At 38.6% G+C, this 23,257-nt stretch overlaps 1 protein-coding gene across 7 annotated transcripts in view; it reads right to left on the minus strand.

Annotated features, from left to right (window-relative positions):
* Positions 1-23,257, minus strand: part of AKAP13 (A-kinase anchoring protein 13) — a 338,024-nt gene that overhangs the window by 84,640 nt on the left and 230,127 nt on the right. For all 7 annotated transcript variants that reach the window (XM_029238790.1, XM_029238789.1, XM_029238788.1 and 4 more), the window contains 2 exons: positions 5,965-6,040; positions 782-918 (listed from right to left, as the gene is read on the minus strand). In XM_029238790.1, the coding sequence (XP_029094623.1) occupies positions 782-918; positions 5,965-6,040 (213 nt within the window). The remainder of the gene's footprint in view (positions 1-781; positions 919-5,964; positions 6,041-23,257) is intronic.

Raw genomic sequence — 23,257 nt, forward strand, 5'->3', positions numbered from 1 at the left:
CTCTCATCACTTCTCCAAAGTCATCGTGAACCCTCACAAAGGCATCTGCACAGCTGCCATGTTTCTGCCCCCTCAACCACTCTCTATTATAAAGACAAGCACTTGTGGCATATAACTGAGTACCATTTGCTGATCCTGCTGTGGGAAAGGCCTCTATTCTTCTTAGGAGACAAAACCAACCTTGCTGCAACCAGATACAAACATAAGCAAAAGAATGCAACAACCCCCCCCCCCCGCCCCGCCGCCAACACGCACACACACTCTCTCAGAGCTTCAAATTATATGAAAACACGAGGTGATTCATGTGGATGGGCTTGGCTTTTCACTAGTGAGAAAGCTTGGATTCCTGAGCAGAGCTCTAGAAACTTCCAATTAAGCAGGCTCCATGAGGACAGGTGACATCACGAAGCTCAACAGCGAGCTTCAGGCCTAAACACATTAATCAGAAGGCTCTGTGGTTAGTTTATACACATGACGTCATACAGTCTGAGCTGTGGTTCCTTCCTGCCCCCTGAGAAGTATTCACTGTCATCTGATTTAATTCACAATAAAGGAACTTCCATTTCTTTAGGCTTCAATGTGAGCTTCAAAACCTGTACGTAACCAGCCATGATTCTACAGAAAATAAAGTGGCCAAGGCCTCTTTCTAAGGCCTGGCAACCTGGAGCTTCATTCTCTGAAAGGGGGCATTTACACTTCTCTAAGACCTGAAGAGAAGCCCTGTAAGGCTAGTAGGAGTCACATCTTACTAGCAGGAGTCACACACTGAGTCCAACAGTACCTTGGAGAAGATAATGCTGTCCACTTCTTCACTGGGTGAGTGGAAGAGGTCAGAATCACTCCCAGATTCTCTTTTAAGGACACCTTGTTTTGAGGCACACTCTCTGCTCAATCCAACATCCAGGAAGTTATCACATTCTGAAAAAGAAAATTTATTCAACCACTGCTTTAAAAAAAAAAATCAGTTTCTTTTCATTCCAGCCTTTTAAATCAACCAACTGATCAATCTCCCTCCCTCCTCATACTAAGAAGCTGTAAAGGACACAGTCGAATTAGTAGCTTTTAATTCTCAGTTGATACAGTTACTACAGGACAACCATGAGTTTGTCATGTAAACCACAGGTACAGAAAGATAAAACGATGATTTAGAACCATAATTCCACCTATGTATTTAAATAATGATCTTTTCCTCCTGGTAGTTATAGAATTTATTTCTTTTGCTACCAAAATCAGAAGTTCCTTATTAGGAAACTATGTGATAGGATTTGTGGGCAATTTCTGTTTTTGAGACTTAAGTTCTTTCTGGAAACTTGTTACTTTATCAAAATACCGAGATAAAAGACAAAGGGGGAGCATAACTAATAAAACATACCTGTGTATTAAACTCACGGGTTCTATTAAGCAATAACAGAAATATAACTATTTAAATTCTCCTACCTTTAATAGATCTGACATTGGATGAATAATGTGATGAAGAAAAATATATAATCTAGAATCTGTTTTCAGTTCAACAACTAGGATGTGGACTCTGGTGAACCAGACAGAGAGGGCCTTGATAGAAATATTACATTGGTACATCGAGGGATTCTAAAGATTTGTATGCTTAAATTAGCAAAGTATTTAACCCATTCTCTTCTTTAACTCTGTAAACAAAAAGGACATGTGACCTGATAACAACAGAGAGAAAAATATCTCTATGTACATGGTGAAACCAAGTAAGACATCAACCTCCTTCAAGAAGTTTTGAAGAATGAAGCGTTTCCATTCTAGTTAGCATTAAGCATGATTTGGAAAAACATACGTATGTTTATCAAACCTGCAGGTGACACTAAGTGATGAGGGACAGAGTAGATAACCTGGCTACCTAGCAGTTCATGAGAACTCTACCTGGAGGTTTTGCTTGAAAGCAAATTCAAGAGGAGTTCACAATACAAGGTTATGGCAAAACAAACAAATACTAATAGTTTTAGGCTCTATTAATAGACAATGCACCCAAATCCAAAATGGGGACAGTCTGGCCAGTATGTGCCACCAACACTGCACCTATACGGTTGTGTTTGTTCCTAAATATTGATAAATTAAATTAAAACACTGATAAACAAAATTGCATGCATGGTAATGAGGTGACCATGAGTGGAAACACCTGAGATACATTCAGGTTGCAGAGGAGCTTGAAGAAAATGTGTCTGAGGATGGCTGCAGATTTGCCCTGTGCCATTCAGGAGGGAGAACAAAGCCCGCCAAGTGGAAGCCAGAGCTTCACTATAACGGGGCTTCGGGCCATAGGCTGGCAGCCTTATAAAGTCATGAGGCTCGTTCACCAGAAGGGCTGGAGCAAAGGCTGAGTGACCATGGCAAGACATTTCAAAAAAGCTGTCTGCACAGAAGTGGAAGTGGAGACTGAACTAGACGACCCCTAATGTCTCTTTTAATTCTTATAGTCTATGCTTAGACAATAAGTGTGTGTGTGTGTGTGTGTGTGTGTGTGTGTGTGTGTGTACAGGTCTGTGTTCAGAGATAATGAGAAGAGGAAGTTTTTCTTATCTAAATTAACTAATAACTGATCATCAATCAATAAATAATTTGCCCTGCATTAGCCAGGAATCTTAGAGGAAGGGTCAAAGAGGCACTGCACTGATACAGGTCATGAATCACTTGTCAATAAAATTACCTTTTCTATTAGTTAGGCATTTGACTAGGTACTGGGAATTATCCAAATAAAAAGAGATGCCTAATGTTTGTGTCTATGTGGAGGGGGGGAGTAGTTTACAATTTTGTAGTAGAAATGAATATATTAAGAGGTAATTTCAACACAGAAGTACAGAAAGGATGCCACAGGAATAAAGGCACGGCCCACAGATTAATCTGAAAATGTTTCAGTTAAAGAAAAAATTACCTTGGTCCATTTCAGTCTTGGTCCAAACTATTTCTGAGTGTGTTAGTTAATGGGAATAGCCTTGCCTTTTAAAGACTGGAAATCATGGGGATTCTGGAGTTCTGGTCCCTTTTTTCCCACATCCCAGAGTATGTACTAACTTAGGTGGAGCTGGTGGCTGTGATTTTTCTACTTGTTCCCCCCACACCTTTTCCCCACTTGGAAAAATCAAAAACTCCACTCCATGGATGAGGGGAAAATAGGGGGACTGGCCAAGGAAAGAAAGGGCTGCCGCAGCAACTATGCTAAGGTGCTAGCTGTCCAGCTGGCAGTCAAACAGACCACGTCCCAATTCCAGACCTGGAAAACAGAGCAGCTTAAGACATTCTAATGGAAAATCCACGGGGAAGATCCGGACTCAGCCTTGGTAGGAATACCTCACCCAGAAAATAAATCCAAGCCAGCACTACAAGGGACCACAAACCAAGTCTGGGATGAGAATCTGCTGCTGTGATACAATGTTGGTTGGTGAGCTGGGGAGGAGGGAAACTATGAAAATGAGCAACAAGGGAGAGAAAAGGACCTTAAGCCATTATGAAACCTCACAAATGGAAGTGGGGGGACCCTAAGGCAGAGCTAATCTATACCCCATTTCACATGTGTTGACAAGTTTTCAAAATGGATAAAATCTTTCCTTTCTTCTTACGTGCCCCCCTTCCTAAGGAATAAAGTGGAGCAGCAAACAAAGGTATAAACAGGAATGAATGATCATTGGTTTCAGAGTGAGGCTGATGTGGCTCAAATCTGGATCCGAATACTTATAGCAAAAAGATCCCAGGCAAGAAGGAATTTGACCCTCTAAGTCTCCATTTCCATACCAATGAAATGGGATGATTTGTACCCCCCTAAAATAGTTGTAGGGATGGTGAGAAATAATTTATATATATAGTAACCAGAACTCCGCCCCTGAGTACACAGCAGGCATGCGATAAACATGCCTAATGGAGTTAAGGCTTCATTAACCTGTAACGTGTGATTTGACAAGTATCCAGTAAGGACATTACACTTTGAGGTGGGCCAACCCCATTTTATGACCCATATATAAATCTGTCTATAACTTTTGTGTCCTGAGCCACTAGCTTTTTAAAAGCTAGCAAAATGTGCACTTTTAAAGTGCTATCTGGTCTTTTAGGTTTCAATTATACATATGTAAACAAATTATAGTTGGGGAAGGGTAGGAAAACTTACCAGCAGCCCACTCACTGGGCTTTGCTGAACCATGTTAATCATAATGCATCTGTTATTTATTCCTATTTAAATAGGTTTGCATTTATCCCGGATTGAAGAGTATACAAAGTGATTTTAAATGTTACTACCTTATTTAGTCTAACACTATTGCTCTCTTGAGCTGTGTTTAAAAGTAAAAGAAAGAAACCTACATGACTGAAAGTACCTAGAATTCACAAAACAATATGCCTAAAATAAAAATCTCAGGTCTGAAGTTCAGAAGCATAATCCAGATCTTGGGTTTTGATAAACTGAAGTTTAAAAAGAATCACTCTAAAAAAACCAAAGTCTTTTGGGGGCTGGGGTATGGAGAAGGTCAACAAAATTCAAGATTATGCCCTGGGGAAAATGCTCAGGGGTTCAAAATACATTTCCTTAAACGAGTAAAATAGACTGCAGCATGTGAAGAAACTTCCTGTGAATATTCAAATTATGAGGCAACCTCTACACAGCAGCCAATTTCACTGCCTGAGTGGTTGAGAGTAATTACACTTTTAGAAAAAGCCCCAAACAGCTTAAAGAACCAAAACATAGTAAGTACTATACTTTTAAGTAGAAGATTCTAGGGGGAGAGATAGGGAAAATGTAAGTTACATCTGTGAACAAGGTCAGTCTTATAATATTCGGAGACCCGAAACACAACTACAGCATAATAATATCCTTTAACCTCTTTCTCCATGTGAGAGAAAAACAGAAAAAAACTTTTCATATTTGTTCTGACACTTCCTTTGGAGCAAAGTCAGAGGACTGAGAATCAGTAGGAAACTTCTCTGGAGATAGAGGATTTGAACCATCTGTCTTTAAATTTAATACTACTGCAGGACATCCACAGCTAAACTGTCTCTAAAAGACCAGTAAATGAAAACTCGGTAATTTTTAAAGCAGGTCAGTGAAAATTGGAAAGGTTAACAGAGGTTTTGTTGGGTAAAGTCGACCCAAGAGCCCAAAATGCAAGTTACCAGCTGCAAGAACAGGCACACAGACTTCAGTTACTCACCAGGTCATTCGGACTCTTCCCTTAAGAAAGGCCAGTAAGGCTTTAGGGATGGAAGACAATAGAGCACATAGACATTAGGGAACGTACCTTACGTCACAGTGAATTAGTGGCTAAACTTGGATAAAAAGTTGGGATTCCTAACTAACCACAGATCATGTGCTGTGTCATTAACCAGCAAGGTCTTAAGAGAATTTTACCCTCATCCAATGTTACTAATACCTCATGGGTGCTTAAGGAAAGACTCAATTGCTGACAATACTTCCAAAGATTATGGCTCTCAATCTTGGCTACAAAGCAGAGGAACCAAGGGAGCTTTTAAAGATTCTGATGCCCAGACCACACCCCAGTCCAATTAAATCAGAATCCCTAGGGGCAGGACCCAGAGATCACTACATTTTGAAAGCTCCCTAGGTAATTTCAATGTACAGCCAAAATCGAGAGCCCCAGGATTAGTCCTTAATAATACATATTTATAGTTTTACCATAATAAGAAACCTTTATCACATGTACATATATGCACAGCACATACGCCTTCACAGATGAATTAATAAATCATAGAGCCACATGTGAAAACTTAATACTGAAGTGAAATTTAGGTAATTACGTGTTCATTTTCAACTGTGAGACAAAATGCCTACAAACCCAAATCACATACACCCCTTCTTCTGATTTATCCCATTAATGCTCATGAAGGACAGACCTTGAAATCAAACAATCTGTTATTAGAGTGGGAATGTGGCTCTAGAAAATGGACATTTTGGATGAGTTATTCAAGCAACTTGGAAGTTGGAGAATCCCCGCATACCTGCGCTCTGCGTCGGAGCCAAGAGAGATGCTGCATCTGGGCATGGCTCAATGGCACACCAACTTTCTCGGTTTATCTGAAGAAAAAGAAAAAGAGATTGACCTTCAGACAGTGAAGTAGTGTGGGATGTTTATACAGCGGTTGCAAGTATATCTACCACACCAACACTCCTATCTTTTTCTTTAATATTTTATTGCAAAGTGGGTAAAATTATGTCAAGAAAAAACCTTTTTCACAACACAACAAGGCAATCTATACTCAATTAAGACTCTAAAGAAACTGTCAGTAAAAGTTAGGCATATAAAAACAAAAGGAAAAAAGATATACAAAGAGGAAGATCATGGTGCAGGCCAATGGTGAAATAAAAAAGAAAAATAAGTTAACAGGTGAAAAGGATCAAATATTGAAATATGCATTTCACATCCTAGGTTGCAACTCAGAAAATGCAAAAATAATTCCTATTTGTTCAAGAATTACTGTATGTTGGGCAGCAGGTTAAGAATTCTACATATATTATTGCATTTAATCCCCACACTAGCTCCAAGAAGTTTGTAATGTCTCTATCCAAAGAACAGCTACGCTTAGAGGAGTTGCTAAGGTAATAAATGGCAGGACTGGGAATGGAATACAAACTTACGTGATTCTAAAGCATATTAAGAAGCACATACACCTGCCTTAAAACATTTTTTTAAAATTTAGCGTTTACAACTCCAAACCATCTTAACATTATGACTTTCTACTTTCATTAGATTAAAAATAATGTAATTTTTAAAACTACCATTAGAGATTTCAACAGCCCTCTCTCAGTAATTGATAAAACAGGTAGACACAAAATCTGCAAGAATATACATAAAGAACTTGGAAAACATCATCAACCAATCTGATTTAATCAACATATACTGAGCCTTTTACCCAACAATAGAATACACATTCTTTTCAAATGCACATGGTATGTTCACCAAGATAGAATATATTCTGTTGTATAACACAAGTCTCAAATTTGAGGATTAAAATCATATTAAACATGCTCTTTGACCACAACAATATCAAATTAGAAACCAAAATCAAAAAGATATCTGGAAAAACCCAATATTTAAAAAAATTTTTAAAAAACTTCTAAAAAGAAATCTTAAGGAAACATTAAATAGCAGAAAATATTTCAAGCTGAATAAAAATAGAAATACCACATATGAAAATTCGTGAGATACAGCCAAAATAATGCCTAGAGCAAAATTTATAATATTAAATCCCTGTTTTAGAAAAGGAATGTCTCAAATCAGTGATCTAGGCTTCCACCTTAAGAACTTAGCAAAATTAACACAAAGCAAACATGATGAGTAAAACAAAGAGCAGAAATCAGTGAAAGAGAAACCAGAAAAATAAAATCAATAAGATCAAAAGCTGGATCCTTAGAAGATCAGTCTATTGATATCAGTAAAACTTTAACTAGATAGACCAGAAAAGAATTCTAAGTTAAAAATTACCAGTATCAAGAATTTAAAGGGGGACATCACTAAAGATCCTACAGACACTGAAAGGATGATAGGGAAATATCAATATTACGAACAAGAAATACAACAAGTTAGATGAAATGGAAGCATTTCATGAAAGACACAAACTACCAAAATTCTTTCAAAAAGATACAGATAATCTGTACACACTTATTCTATTAAAGACATTGAATATATAGTTTAAAACTTTCCTGTAAGGAAAACTCCAGGCCCAGATGACTTCAGAGGTAAATGGCACCATACATTTAAGGAAGAAATAATAGCAATTCTACACAAACTCCTAAGGAAAACAAAAGAGGAGGGAACAATATACAGCTCATTTTATAAGCCCAGCATTACCCTGACACCAAAACTAGACAAAGACGTAAGAAAACTATAAATCAACATCCTCAGGAACATAGGCGAAAAAATCCTGAACAAAAATTAGGAAACTGAATCCAGCAATATAGAAAAAAGATAAACATCGTGACCAAATTCATCCCAGTAAAGCAAGGTTGGTTTAACATTTGAAAATCAATTTATTAATAGACCAAAACCTCTCACAAACTAATGATTATCAAGAGATGCAGAAAAGAATTTGGCAAAATTCAACATCTAAAACTCATTGAACACTGAAAACAGAAAGGAAATTCCTCAACCTGATAAAGGGCATCTATTTAAAAAATCCTGATACTTCACTCTGAGATCAAAAACAAGGCAAGAATGTCCACTCTCAGCACTGTTATTCAATAGGTACAGGTTCTAGCCAATGCAGTAAAGCAGAAAAAGAAATAAAATGCAAAGATGTAGAATAGAAGTAGTTACTACTTTATTCATAGATGGCATGATTATCTATGGAGAAAATCTCAAGGAATCTACAAAAATGCTACTAGAATAAACGAGTTTAGCAAAGCTGAAGGTTATAAAGTCAATGTACAAAAAAAAAATTAATACTAGTCCTATATATTAGGAGTGAACAATTAAAAATTAAAGTTAAAAACAAAAGTAATACAATTTACAATAGCATCAAGAAATATAAAATAATCAGGCATAAATTTAATAAAATATGAGTAATACCTGTACTCTAAACACTGCAAAACACTACTGAGAAAAATTAAAGCAGGCTTAAATAGAGACACCATGTTCATAGATCAGAAAACTCAATTCTGTTAAACTGTTCATTCTCCCCAATTCATCACTACTTGATCTCAAGACTTACTATATATAAAAGCTTTTTTGGGAGATTGGTTCAGGATGGCGGAGTAAAAGGACGTGTGCTCACTCCCTCTTGTGAGAGCACCGAAATCACAACTAACTGCTGAACAATCATACACAGGAAGACACTGGAACTCACCAAAAAACATACCCCACATCCAAAGACAAAGGAGAAGCCATAATGAGACAGTAGGAGGGGCACAATCAATAAAATCAAATCCCATAACTGCTGGGTGACTCACAAACTGGATAACACTTATACCACAGAATTCCACCCACTGGACTGAAGGTTATGAGCCCCACATCGGGCTTCCCAACCTGGGGGTCCGGCAACGGGAGGAGGAATTCCTAGGGAATCAGACTTTGAAGGGTAGCAGGACTTGACTGCAGGACTTGGACAGGACTGGGGGAATCAGAGACTCCACTCATGGAGGGCACACACAAAGTGGTGTGTGCATCGGGACCCAGGGGAAGGAGCAGTGACCCCATACTAGACTGAACCAGACTTACTTGTTAGTGTTGGAGGGTCTGCTGCAGAGACAGGGGTGGCTGTGGCTCACCGTGAGGACAAGGACACTGGCAGCAGAAGTTCTGGGAAGTACTCCTTGGCGTGAGCCCTCCCAGAGTCTGCCATTAGCCCAACCAAGGAGGCGAGGTAGGCTCCAGCATTGGGTTGCCTCAGGCCAAACAACCAACAGGGAGGGACCCAGCCCCACCCATCAGCAGACAAGCAGACTGAAATTTTACTGAGCTCTGCCCAATAGAGTAACACCCAGTGCTACCCACCACCAGTCCCTCCTATCAGGGCACTTGCACAAGCCTCACAGATAGTCTCATCCATCAGCAGACAAGCAGACTGAAGTTTTACCGAGCTCTGCCCAAAAGAGCAACACCCAGCGCTACCCACCACCAGTCGCTCTTACCAGGAAACTTGCACAAGCCTCATAGATAGCCTCATCCACCAGAAGAAGCAAGAAGAACTACAACCCTGCAGCCTGTGGAACAAAAACCACAATCACAGAAAGACAAGATGAAAGGGCAGAGGGCTATGAATCAGATGAAGAAACAAGATAAAACCCCCAAAAAACAACTAAATGAAGTGGAGATAAGAAACCTTCCAGAAAAAGAATTGAGAATAATGATAGTGAAGATGATCCAGGACCTCGGAAAAACAATGGAGGCAAAGATCAAGAAGATGCAAGGAATGTTTAACAAAGACCTAGAAAAATTAAAGAACAAACACCTAGAAGAATTAAAGAACAGAGATGAACAATACAATAACTGAAATAGAAAATACACTAGAAGGAATCAATAGCAGAATAACTGAGGCAGAAGAACGGATAAGTGACCTGGAAACAGGATGGTGGAATTCACTGCCACGGAACAGAATAAAGAAAAAAGAATGAAAAAAAATGAAGACAGCCTAAGAGACTTCTGGGACAACATTAAACACAACATTCGCATTATAGGGGTCCCAAAAGGAGAAGAGAGAGAGAAAGGACCCGAGAAAATATCTGAAGAGATTATAATCGAAAACTTCCCTAACATGGGAAAGGAAATAGCCACCCACGTCCAGCAAGCGCAGAGTGTCGCAGGCAGGATAAACCCAAGGAGAAACACACTGAGACGCATAGTAATCAAACTGGCAAAAAAAAAGACAAAGAAAAATTACTGAAAGCAAACAAAGGAAAAATGACAAATAACATACAAGGGAACTCCCATAAGGTTAACAGCTGACTTCTCAGTAGAAACTCTACAAGCCAGAAGGGAGTGGCATGACATATTTAAAGTGATGAAAGGGAAGAACCTACAACCAAGATTACTCTGCCTGGCAAGGGTCTCATTCAGATTCGATGGAGAAATCAAAAGCTTTACAGACAAGCAAAAGCTAAGAGAATTCAGCACTACCAAACCAGCACCACCAAACAACAAATGCTAAAGGAACTTCTCTAAGTGAAAAACACAAGAGAAGAAAAGGACATACAAAAACAAACCCATAACAATTAAGAAAATGGTAATAGGAACATACGTATCGATAATTACCTTAAAAGTGAATGGATTAAAATGTTCCAACCAAAAGACACAGGCTTGCTGAATGGATACAAAAACAAGACTCATATATGTGCTGTCTACAACAGACCCACTTCAGACCTAGTGACACATTCAGACTGAAAGTAAAAACTCTCCAGAAAGTGGGTATAGAGGGAATCTACCTCAACATAATAAAGGCCATATATGACAAACCCACAGCAAACATCATTCTCAATGGTGAAAAACAGAAAGCATTTCCTCTAAGATAAGGAACAAGACAAGGATGTCCATTCTCACCACTATTATTCAACACAGTTTTGGAAGTCCTAGCCATAGCAATCAGAAAAGAAAAAGAAATAGAAAGAATACAAATTGGAAAAGAAGTAAAACTGTCACTGTTTGCAGATGATGTGATACTATACATAGAGAAACTAAAAATGCCACCAGAAAACTACTAGAGCTAATCAATTAATTTGGTAAAGTTGCAGGATACAAAATTAATGCACAGAAATCTCTTGCATTCCTATACACTAATGATGAAAAATCTGAAAGAGGAATTAAGGAAACACTCCCATTTACCACTGCAACAAAAAGAATAAAATACCTAGGAATAAACCTACCCAGGGAGAATAAAAGACTCTTATATGTAGAAAACTATAAGACACTGATGAAAGAAATTAAACATGATATAAACAGATGGAGAGATATACCATGTTCTTGGATTGGAAGAATCAACAATGTGAAAATGATTATACTACCCAAAGCAATCTACAGATTCAATGCAATCCCTATCAAATCACCAATGGCATTTTTTATGGAACTAGAACAAAAAATCTTAAAATTTGTATGGAGACACAAAAGACCCTGAATAGCCAAAGCAGTCTTGAGGGGAAAAAAAAGTGCTAGAGGAATCAGACTCCCTGACATCAGACTATACTACAAAGCTACAGTAATCAAGACAGTATGGTCCTGGCACAGAAACAGAAATATAGATCAATGGAACAGGATAGAAAGCCCAGAGTTAAACCCACGTACCTATGGTCAACTAATCTATGACAAAGGAGGCAAGGATATACAATGGAGAAAAGACAGTCTCTTCAATAAGTGGTGCTGGGAAAACTGGACAGCTACATGTAAAAGAATGAAATTAGAACACTCCTTAACACCATACACAAAAATAAACTCAAAATGGATTCGAGACCTAAATGTAAGACCAGACACTATAAAGCTCTTAGAGGAAAACATAGGAAGAACACTCTTTGACATAAATCACAGAAAGATCTGTTTTGATCCACCTACTAGAGTAATGGAAATAAAAACAAAAATAAACAAATGGGACCTAATGAAACTTAAAAGCTTTTGCAAAGCAAAGGAAACTACAAACAAGACGAAAAGACAGCCCTCAGAAATGGGAGAAAATATTTGCAAACGAATCAACAAAGGATTAATCTCCAAAATATACAAACAGCTCATGCAGCTCATTATTAAAAAAACAAACAACCCAATCCTAAACTGGGCAGAAGACCTAAATAGACATTTCTCCAAAGAAGACATACAGATGGCCAAGAAGCACATGAAAAGCTGCTCAACATCACTAATTATTAGAGAAATGCACATCAAAACTACAGTGAGGTATCACCTCACACCAGTTAGAATGGGCATCATCAGAAAACCTACAAGCAACAAATGCTGGAGAGGGTGTGGAGAAAAGGGAACCCTCTTGCACTGTTGGTGGGAATGTAAATGGATACAGCGACTATGGAGAAAAATATGGAGGTTCCTTAAAAAAGTAAAAATAGAATTACCATATGACCCAGCAATCCTACTACTGGGCATATACCCAGAGAAAACTGTAACTCAAAAAGACACATGCACTCCAACGTTCACTGCAGCACTATTTACAATAGCCAGGTCATAGAAGCCACCTAAATGCCCACTGACAGACGAAAGGATAAAGATGTGTTAGGGCTTCCCTGGTGGTGCAGTGGTTGATAATTTGACTGCTAATGCAGGGGACACGGGTTCGAGCCCTGGTCTGGGAAGATCCCACATGCTGTGGAGCAACTAGGCCTGTGAGCCGCGACTACTGAGCCTGTGCGTCTGGAGCCTGTGTTCTGCAACAAGAGAGGCCGCGACAGTGAGAGGCCCGTGCACTGCGATGAAGAGTGGCCCCCGCTTGCCACAACTAGAGAAAGAAGACCGCACAGAAATGAAGACCAAACACAGCCAAAAATAAATTAATTAATTAAAAAAAAAAGATGTGGTACATATATACAATGGAATTACTCAGCCATAAAAAGGAACGAAATTGGGTCATTTGTAGAGACGTGGATGAATCCAGAGACTGTCATACAGAGTGAAGTAAGTTAGAAAGAGAAAAACAAATATCGTATCTTAACGTGTATATGGGGAACCTTGAAAAATAGTACAGATGAACCGGTTTGCAGGGCAGAAACTGAGACACAGATGTAGAGAACAAACGTATGGACACCAAGCGGGGAAAGCGGCAGGGGTGGTGGTGGGATGAATTGGGAGATTGGGAATGACATGTATACACTGATGTGTATAAAACGGATAACTAATAAGAACCTGCTGTATAAAAAAATAAATTAAAAAAAAAGTACTTTTAGAAGTTTGGATAATTTCCCAAAAACGTAGAGATAGTGAAGGTTTTAGTTCACTGAAGTATTTGTTTTTGTATTGTTAATTGCTTTAGCTTTTGGAATGCTAAAATTAAAAAATTTTAAACTCAAAAATAAAAAACAAAAAAAACAAACATTAAATAAAATCCATGCCCCCCCCAAAAAAAAAGAAAAAAAAAAAGCTATATTGTGACTTCCCTGGTGGTGCAGTGGTTAAGAATCCGCCTGCCAATGCAGGGGACACGGGTTCAAGCCCTGGTCCGGGACGATCTCACTAAGCCCATGCACCACCACTATGGAGCCTGCGCTCTAGAGCCTGCGAGCCACAACTACTGAGCCTGCGTGCCACAACTACTGAAGCCCGCACGCCCAGATCCTGTGTTCTGCAACAAAGAGAAGCCACCACAAGGAGAAGCCCGTGTACCACAACAAAGAGTAGCCCCTGCTCGCTGCAACTAGAGAAAGCACACGGGCAGCAACGAAGACCCAATGCAGCCAAAAATCAATCAATCTATTTTTTAAAAAGGCTATATTAATAAAGCCAGTTTGGTACTGGTATAAAGACAGGCATACAGATCGAAAGAACAAGAGAGAATCCACAAATAGACCTTCACAGATATGATCTATTCATTTTTGACAAAGATGTCTAGGTATTCCAATGAGGAAAGAATAGGTTTTTAACAAATGAAGTTGCAAAAATTGGGTGTTCATGTGAAAACAAACAAATAAATCTCCCCCAAATCTCAAACTTCATATTGTCTATAAAAATGAGCTCAAAATATATCTAAATGTTAAACTTAAAACAACAAAACTTCTAGAAGAAAAGAGGGGAATGTTTTTTGTGACACTGGGTTAGGCAAAGATTTCCTAGCATGCATTAAAAAAGCATGAAAAAAACTTGTAAATTTGACTACGTCAAAATTCTTTTAAAGTCTTGCTCCTCAAAAAGCATTGTTAGGAAAATGAAAAGGCAAGCCACAGACTGGGAGAAAATATTTACAAAACATGTATCTTCTAAAGGACTGGTAATTAGAATATTAAAATACACATAACAACAACAACAACAAAACCTCTTACAATGCCGTAAGACAAACATGCTTTTTCACATAGGCAAAAGATTTGAATAAACATTTCATCAAAGAAGATTATGAATGGTAAATAAATGCAGGAAAAGATGCTGAACACCGTTAATCATCAGGGAAAAGTAAATTAAAACCACAAGGAAATAACAGTCTACAGCCATTCAAATGGTTAAAATTAAAAACTGGTAATTCCAAGTGTTGCCAAAGATGGAGCAACTGAAACACTGGTAACATTGCTGGGAGAATGCAAAATAGTAAGTCACTTTAGAAAGCAGTTTAGCAGTTTCTTATAAAGTCAAACATATATTTATAGACAACATAGCAATCAATCCCACTGTGGTATTTACCACCCCAAAAATCAAAATATACCTTTACACAAAGACTTTTACTGGAATTTCATAGCAGCTTAATTCATGATAACCCCAAACTGAAAACAGCCCAGACTGTCATCAATGGGTAAATGGATAAACGAATTGTGATACATCATTCAGTGCAATAGACTCAGAATCAGAAGGAATGAACTACAGATACAAACAACATGGACAAATCTCAAGATCACTATGTTAAATTAAAAGAAAAAAGCCAGACAAAAAGACTACCTACTGTATGGTTCCATTTATATAATACCTTAGAAAAGGCGAAATTTATACAAGAAAGCGTATTAGTGATTAACAGGGACTGGAGGAAGAGGCTGACTGCAAGGGGACAGGAGAGAACTGTAGGGGTGATGGAAATGTTCCTATCATGACTGTGGCAGTGACTACACAATTCAAACATTTGTCAAAACTCATCAAACTGTGAACTTAAATTGGTGAGTTTTACTGTATATAAATTATATCGCAGTAAAGCTGAAAAAATGTATCCCCAAAAGAGAAGTATAATATTACATTTTAGTTTTTACCACTCCCAAACACCTTAACATTATAATCCTCTAGTTTCATTAACACTGAAACAGTCAGTGGATTCTAAACAATATAAGTAGGAGTATCCAAACAAATTACCAAGTAGGTGAATATTTATTATGCTCAAAGATGATTTTACTTAACGGTTTCTACAATATCATGTGTACCTACTGGTAAATTTCTGATCTTTGGTAAGATACTAAACTATATTGGTGAGAAGGACCAACAGTTTTACTAAGTATGCTGCGTGGGATAAGGTAGAAAGCTATGGGACATTCTGTCAAACTACAACTGTGTGACAAAGAAGAAATGCAAGGAATTAGGCTGCTTGCAAATAACCATGAAACAAAACACCAAGTCATTCGCTCATTTCAGCTCTTTCACCGTTAGAGAGGAGAGGAGGTGGGGACCAGGGGCCATCAATGTTTCAATTCCTGGTGTGTTACAAAATGATACCAAAAATTTGAAAGTTTTCTTGAATGGAAAAGAAAATCTCCAGCAGGTTCCCTGAGATTATGCAAAATATCCCCTTTCAAAATGCAATTTGAATGTGCCTAAGGAAGAAACCTCAAATTCAGTAATGTTAACAAACCCTATCCACATCTTTCAAAGAACTGAAACAGCAAATTTTCTTTAAAAACAAAAAAATCTTCCATTTAGAGAAGGATTTTCTTACTGTGAACTGCATCTCATTTGAAATGAGCCAAAGTTCACTTCCAGTGAAGTAAGTTTCTCTGTTAACAGGAAAAGCAAGAGTCCAGAATTGCTGTACTTTTGCTCCATGAATAGAGCAACAAATTTAAATAGGTAACAGAAATAAAAAAGCAGTTCCTTTAAACAGCAAAGAATGCCAAGCCGCTCTGCATTATCAGGACTTTGCTCTCTCCCCTTCCATGATCTTCAACACCTCTTCAGTCAACATTTTAGGAAACTTTGTTAAAATTCTTTATCTGAGAATGTTTTTCGTCACCTTTTCACACATCATTCCATAGCCAGTAAGTAAACCGAACATTCTTGCCTTCAATATTTGAGGGACTAATACTCTACACTTTTCATGTAATTTTAGGCATTTGTGTGTTACAGAAAGTGAGTTATATTTTGCAAAATAACATATAATGTAAATAACCCATAAATATTTATTTAAAGTAATGTATTATTTAACAAAAAAAATATTTAAGAGTATTACTTAAAATAATATATAATAAATACTGAAAGAAATAAAAATTAAATCAAACCTCTAACTAAATACACTAATTTCTGAATAACAAGGATGAGAACATATTAGCGGTGGGAGGCAATTCCCCATGGGTCTCCCCTTTTTCTGCATGTCTTGTGAGCAAAGGACACTGACTGTCCTTTTGTTCTAGACTACCTTTTCAAGAATGTCTATGTATCAAACAGCCTTGGAAGATAGAGATATTGCTTCTTTCTGAAGCAAAGGGCAGATGTGTTGAATCAGAGCAAACGTCAGGTAGGCTTACTGCCCAATGTAAAAATTCCGGTTTCCTAACGTTGGGGTTCCTCAGCTGTGACAGAGCATCTACCTGGGCCCCTCCGTATTGCCCCCGTGAGACTAGGGAAGCAAGAAGAACCAACGAGAAGCTAAGCTGATGTTCATGGTGCTTTTTGAACGATGAGTAATAAATTCATCTGTCTCTGACCCAGGAGTTCCATGACTTCAGCCAGCAGCCATGAAATTGTCAGGCTAACTTGGTACCTTACAAGCAGGGTAAAATCTCAGACCCATCACACTTTGACAAATTAGTCTATATTAAACAGTATTAAAACACTTAAACACAGTGGCAGCCAAAAATCTCTCAATATGATCACACCTATGTGGTGAAAAACTCTAATCTGATTCAATTTTTCACTGAGTGGTTATGCTTGAATAATGATAAAGAGACAACTAATATCCATTTTAATTTTTCTATAGTTTCCTGAATTTTCTTTAATGACTGTGTTACTTTTTTAAAAATTTAATTTTTATAAACGTGGATAGTACAGAGTTCTCATACACAGGGTCTCACCAGTTTCTTCAGTGTTACATAATCACAGTACATTTGTCAACACTAAGAAACCAACACTGGTACACTACTATTAATTAAATTACAGACTTTGGATTTCATTCACTTTTCCAATAATCTTCTTTACTGTTCCAGGATCCAATCCAGGACACCACATTGCATTTTGTGTGTGTATGTGTGTGTGTAATTTTGCATTTTAAGACCTTTATTGAAATGTAATTCATATACTCTAAAACTCACCCATTTAACAGAGTTGTGTAAGCATCACCACTAACTAATTTTAGAATACTTTCATGGCACCAAAAAGAAACTGAGTAGCAGTCACACCCCACCCCAAACCCAGTTCTAGGCAATCAGTAATCTACTTTCTGTCTCTATGGATTTGCCTGCTCTGGACATTTCATATAAATGGAATTGCACGTTATGAGGTCTTTGGTGACTGGCTTCTTTCACTTAGCAAGAGGCTTTCAAGGTTCATCCGTGTCTTAGCATGTATTAGTACTTAATCTTACTGCCAAATAATGTTCCACTGTATAGACATGCCCACATTTTATTTATTTATTCTTCAGCTGATGGACATTTGGGCTGTTTTCACTTGCTGGCTGTTATGAATAATCCTGTTGTGAATAACCATACACAAGTTTTTGGTGGACGTGTTTCATTTCTCTTGGGTATACATCTAGGAGTAGAACTGCTGTGACATATGATAACTTTATGTTTAAAATTTTGAGGAACTGCCAGACTTCCAGAGTGGCTGCACCATTTGACATTCCCACTAGCAACGTATGAGTGTTCTAATTTCTCCACACCCTTGCCAACACTTGTTACTGTTCTTGTCTGTGTTTTGGTTGTAGCCAAACTAGCAGGTATGAATGGTACCCTCATATGAGTATATGAGATATACTTCCAACCTTCCATTCTTTTAAAATGGAAAATATTTTTTAATCTATTGGTTACTTCCTAGGAAAGGAAGATTCTATAAAGACACAATGCTAAGCACCCTCAGATTTGTTTCCTTCCTTCTTTTATTAAAAAAAAAAGTACTAAATAGGGACTTCCCTGGCAGTCCAGCGGTTACGACTTTGCCTTCCAATGCAGGGGATGTGGGTTTGATCCCTGGTCCAGGAGTTAAGATCCCACATGCCTTGTGGCCAAAGAAAACAAAACATAAAGCAGAAGCGATATTGTCACAAATTCAATAAAGGCTTAAAAAAAAAAGTACTAAAACCTTCTGTGTATCAAAACATTGTGTCAAGCCTTAAAAGAAGTAGTAAAAGAACTGAGTCCTCAAAGAACTCATAGTTTATGTGAGAGAGACATGGAAATGTTAAGTAAATAAGCGTTCCATAGCATTTTGCACACATGAGGCACTGAAATGTGTGCTGACCTGGACAAGGTGTGCTGTGACCAACAGAAATGGGAATTAGAGTGAATGGGATACTCTAATGACAAACCATACTTGAAATGCTTTATACATTTCTGCCCAGGTCACAAATGTGACATACAGACACTGGGCCAGAATAACAATTCTTCTCTTTCACTTCATACAAGGCATTGCACAATATATAGAGGGGGGAGGTCAGAGATTGCCATGCCCTTGTAGAGGCAGGAGAATTCAGAGAGATGAGTTTCACAGAAGTTAAGGAAGCAGAGGGCTGAAAAGAGAAGGTAGGTCCACAGTGCCAACTGCTGCTGAGAAGTCAAAACTGATAAATTTTTGAAAGGAAGTTACTGAATTGGGCAACTGTGAGGTTTGTGGTGAGTTTGGAAAGAACAATTTTAACAAGACAGGTGATACCAGAATTAAAACTGTAAAACATCTCCTTATATTTCTAAATTCATGGTACTTTAAAGTTTGCAAAGTATTGTCACCTAGATTTGACCTTTTTCCTGTCCCACAAGAAGGCACACTACCATTTTCAAGAAGAGGCCACACACTAACTGAGGCTAGATTTGGGGATGGTATAGTTGTGTGTGAACTATATTGTACTGGTAACTTTATCTGCTCAAAAGACTGTAAGCTTCTTGAGAACTGAATCCCATCTTTTATTCCACGGATCTCCCAATGAGTAGATGGTAGATGCTTAGCGAATAATCTTTGAATTCCTTATCATCAATGATTTTACAGAGAACTATAAGTTGGGAGAACCTTCAGGATTATCACTCTGCCTCCCTTTACTAGCTCCATTAAAGGGGGATGGGGGCACATCCCCCTTTAATAAGAGACGCGAAGGAGGTAACACAGCACTTAGAGACAGAGTGAGGACCCAGTTTTCCTCACTTCCAGTCCAGCGCTCTTTCCCCACCCCGGCAAATGTCTCTTCTTATTCTTAACTTTGTCTCAGAATTCAAATTTTGTTTAAACAATTTTTAAAAGCAATATGAAACTGGATAAGTCTGGCAAATTGCATTTAACATCTCTGGAGAAGATTTGTTGGAAAATAGAGTCAACGTTCAATTTAGACCAAAATATTTAGAAAATAAAGTATTATCATAACGCAACAACTAAAATATGGAACTGTGGGTGCCGATATTCTGAACATTGAAATGCTGTAATTGAAAGAAATGTTTTTTGTTTGTTTTGGCTTTGTCTATTTCAAGGAGCCTGCATTTTCAATCACTAACAGTTAATTACCAATGATGTACTGAGAAGGCTCACTGTCTCTAAGTACACAAAAAGCTTCAGGAAATCTGGCAATGATGCAGTTCCAGTCGGTTCCTTCTTTGGAATTAGGACTCATTCACAAACACTGAAAGTAAAACCTATACTGAAAATTAGTAAATTTCAGATAAATCAAAGACTTCCTCACCAGGAAAGGATGGGGAAATCTAGCATAACAAGTCTTCCTAGAACTATCTTGCTGATTCATTCACACGTTGGCCAGTCAGCTTTTGGGGAGTACTGTACCCACTTTAGGCAAGGAACAGTGTCAAGGTACAGCAACAGAAAGACGAATCATGATCCTGATGACAACTGGCACGATAGATCCCACAGTTTTAAAGTATGAGGGACCTCTCGGTTCATTTAAAATGTCAAGGGTTACATCTGCCTCCACATCCCAGGATGACACACGTATAACCATATGGGTCTAAGGTTTATCAGACCCCGTGAAATAACTCCACAAACTGGGGACTACAGGTTGGGAAACAGACTAGTTTGTGAAATACAATAGGTAAACTAGTACCTGAAACCCAGAGAGGTAAGGAAGTCTCTAGTATAAAAAAAGATCATTTCTGGCTCAGAGATTTGGGAAAAGCTTATTAACAAAGCTGGTGGTATACGAGGTAAGCCCTACAGGGGGGGAGGTGTGCTTAAAAGAGAGAGATGGTAAGGCAGGGCACTCCAGCCACGTGACAAAGAGGATGAGCAAACAGTCAGGACGCTTCAGAGCTGGAGTGCACAGCCTTTGGTGGCACAGACTCCTTCAAGAATCCGAGGGACGCCATGGACCCCTTCCCAGAAACACACATGTATGTGTCCAGTCAGTGATTCTGGAGCACAGCTTTACAACTCAGAGCAGAGACTTTTCCTTAGATGTTTTTGAGGAGCACGAAAAGCCCAAGAGTGTCCAGAAGTATAAACTGAGGAAAGAAGAATAATGGGAGATATGGCTTTGTTCTCTACCAGGGTGGACCCCTCTCCCCAATTTTATAAGCAAGGGAGTGAAAAAAAAATCAGTATTATACTAGGAAAACAACTGTAGACATGTACAGATAAAATCGGACAGTGGGGAGGAAAGAAGCAGCATGGGACATCCAGGACACACAAGACCAGTCAGGAGGGGCCCAGACTGCTCTGGTCTGGAGACAGCGTGTGCCTGGACTGGGGACATGGCCTTTGGAGCACAGAAGAAGCAGCAGGTCAGCAAGCTGGTACAAAGGGCAGAACCCACAGAAATAAGGGAGAAAGAGGAACCAAAAATCCACAATTTAACAGACTTAGGAAATCCAGAGGAGATGATGATGGTGCCTTCTATCTGACTGTGTTGAGTTTTAAGTGTTAAGATGTCTTCCAAATGGCTAAACAAAGTTATGCTTATTGAGAGAAAGGTTGGAACTGGCTTCATCTGTTCTTGAGTAAAAGGTGAAAAGAATGTGTAAGAGAGTAGAGGCAGAACACACCAAGAGAAAAGACACACTGAAGGCAGCATGCATGTTAGATAACACACATCTACAGATGAAGCAGCTTGGAAAGCTGGCTTCTTACAAACATAAACAGCATAAAATTGAGTGTGGATTAACAAAATGAAAATAAACCAAAACACAGTGAGCTACCACATCACACCCATCTTTGGATGGCTGTTATTACACAAACACACACACACACACACACACACACACACACCCCACGACCACCACCACCACCACCAACAACAACCACTTCCAGAAAATAACCAGTGTTGGTGAGAATGCAGAGAAACTGAAACCTTTGTGCATGTAAACTCCTGAGAATGTAAAATGGCACAGTCACTGTATAAAACAGTAAGGGGGTTCCTCCAAAACTTAAACAGAATTACCTTATGATCCAGCAATTCCATTTCTGGGTACACACCCAAAAGAAATGAAAGCAGGGACTCAAACAGATATTTGTACACCAACGTTCACAGCAGCAATATTCACAATAGACAAAAGGGGAAAACAACTCAAATGGCCATCAACAGATGAACGGATAAACGAAAGGTAGTACATACATGCAGTGGAATGTTATTCAGCCTTAAAATAAGGAGAGAATTCTGACACATGCTACAACATGGATAAACCCTGAAGACCTTACGCTAAGTGAAATAAGCCAGTCACAAAAAGGACAAATACTGTATGATTCCACTTATGTAAGATACCTAGAGTTGTCAAATTCACAGAGCCGAAACACAGAATAGTGGTTGCCAGGGACTGGGGGAAGGGAGAAATGAAGAGTTATTGTTTAACAGGTACAGAGTTTCAGTTCGCAAAGATGAAAAAGTTCTGGAGGTGGACAGTGGTGACACAATAGCTGCACAACAGTGTGAGTGTACGTAATGCCACTGAACTGTTCACTTAAATGTGGTAAATTTTATGTTCTGTATATTTTCCTGACCCCTCCCCCCCCCTCAAAAAAAGGGAGTGTGCAGCAGTTAGAGAGAAGCGAGCTTGTTTAGAGAAAAGAAGCCGCACAGTCAGAAGGAGCATTGGTAATCTGGGCCAGATGCTACCAATCATGGTCAATGCCATTAACCAGAAGACAAACTCCTTATGCACGGAGTGTGGAAAGAATGTCAAAACATGTATCAGCGTTTTCAACCACATCCTGTATACAGTAATAGCAACACCAAGCAGATCATATTCATGTGTGAAAAATACTGTGCTTATTATATATAAGTAAGCTGTTTAAGATATAAACTGGATTACAAAACATCTCTCCCGCTTTTTGCCCAGTTTCAGAATCACTGATGTGACAGATAAATTTACCCTGGTCTTGGGGCTATTTTTCAACAACTCCCCTGTTTCTCACTCACACAATGAGATAACTTAAAGGCCACACACACTACGTTGCTCCACCTTAAACATTTTCAGAGTGCCTGATATGGGCCAGAGAAAATGCCAGGCCCTGATTATATACATGCTAACACACCTCTTCTCATGTTAGTCTCTTTTCCAAAAGGTGACTTCTAAGACTCAGGTTTCTATATTACCGGATGATGACCTGGTTCTCTGTACCACTGACACTCTTCTTAGCCAGCTCTGAGACTAGGCTTGGAAGAAGATTCTGATCGCCAGCAGAATTAGGAGACAGACTAGAAAGAAACAGCAGTGTTGAGACGCAGAATTAGGAGACAGACTAGAAAGAAACAGCAGTGTTGAGACTGCTAATAATTTGAGCTTAAGAGAAAAACAAACATAATGATTAATAATAAGCCCCTTTATCCAGGT

This window comes from Monodon monoceros, unplaced genomic scaffold, assembly GCF_005190385.1.
Source record: "Monodon monoceros isolate NGI ecotype Baffin Bay Population unplaced genomic scaffold, NGI_Narwhal_1 Super_Scaffold_21, whole genome shotgun sequence".
NCBI classification, from domain to species: Eukaryota; Metazoa; Chordata; class Mammalia; order Artiodactyla; family Monodontidae; genus Monodon; species Monodon monoceros.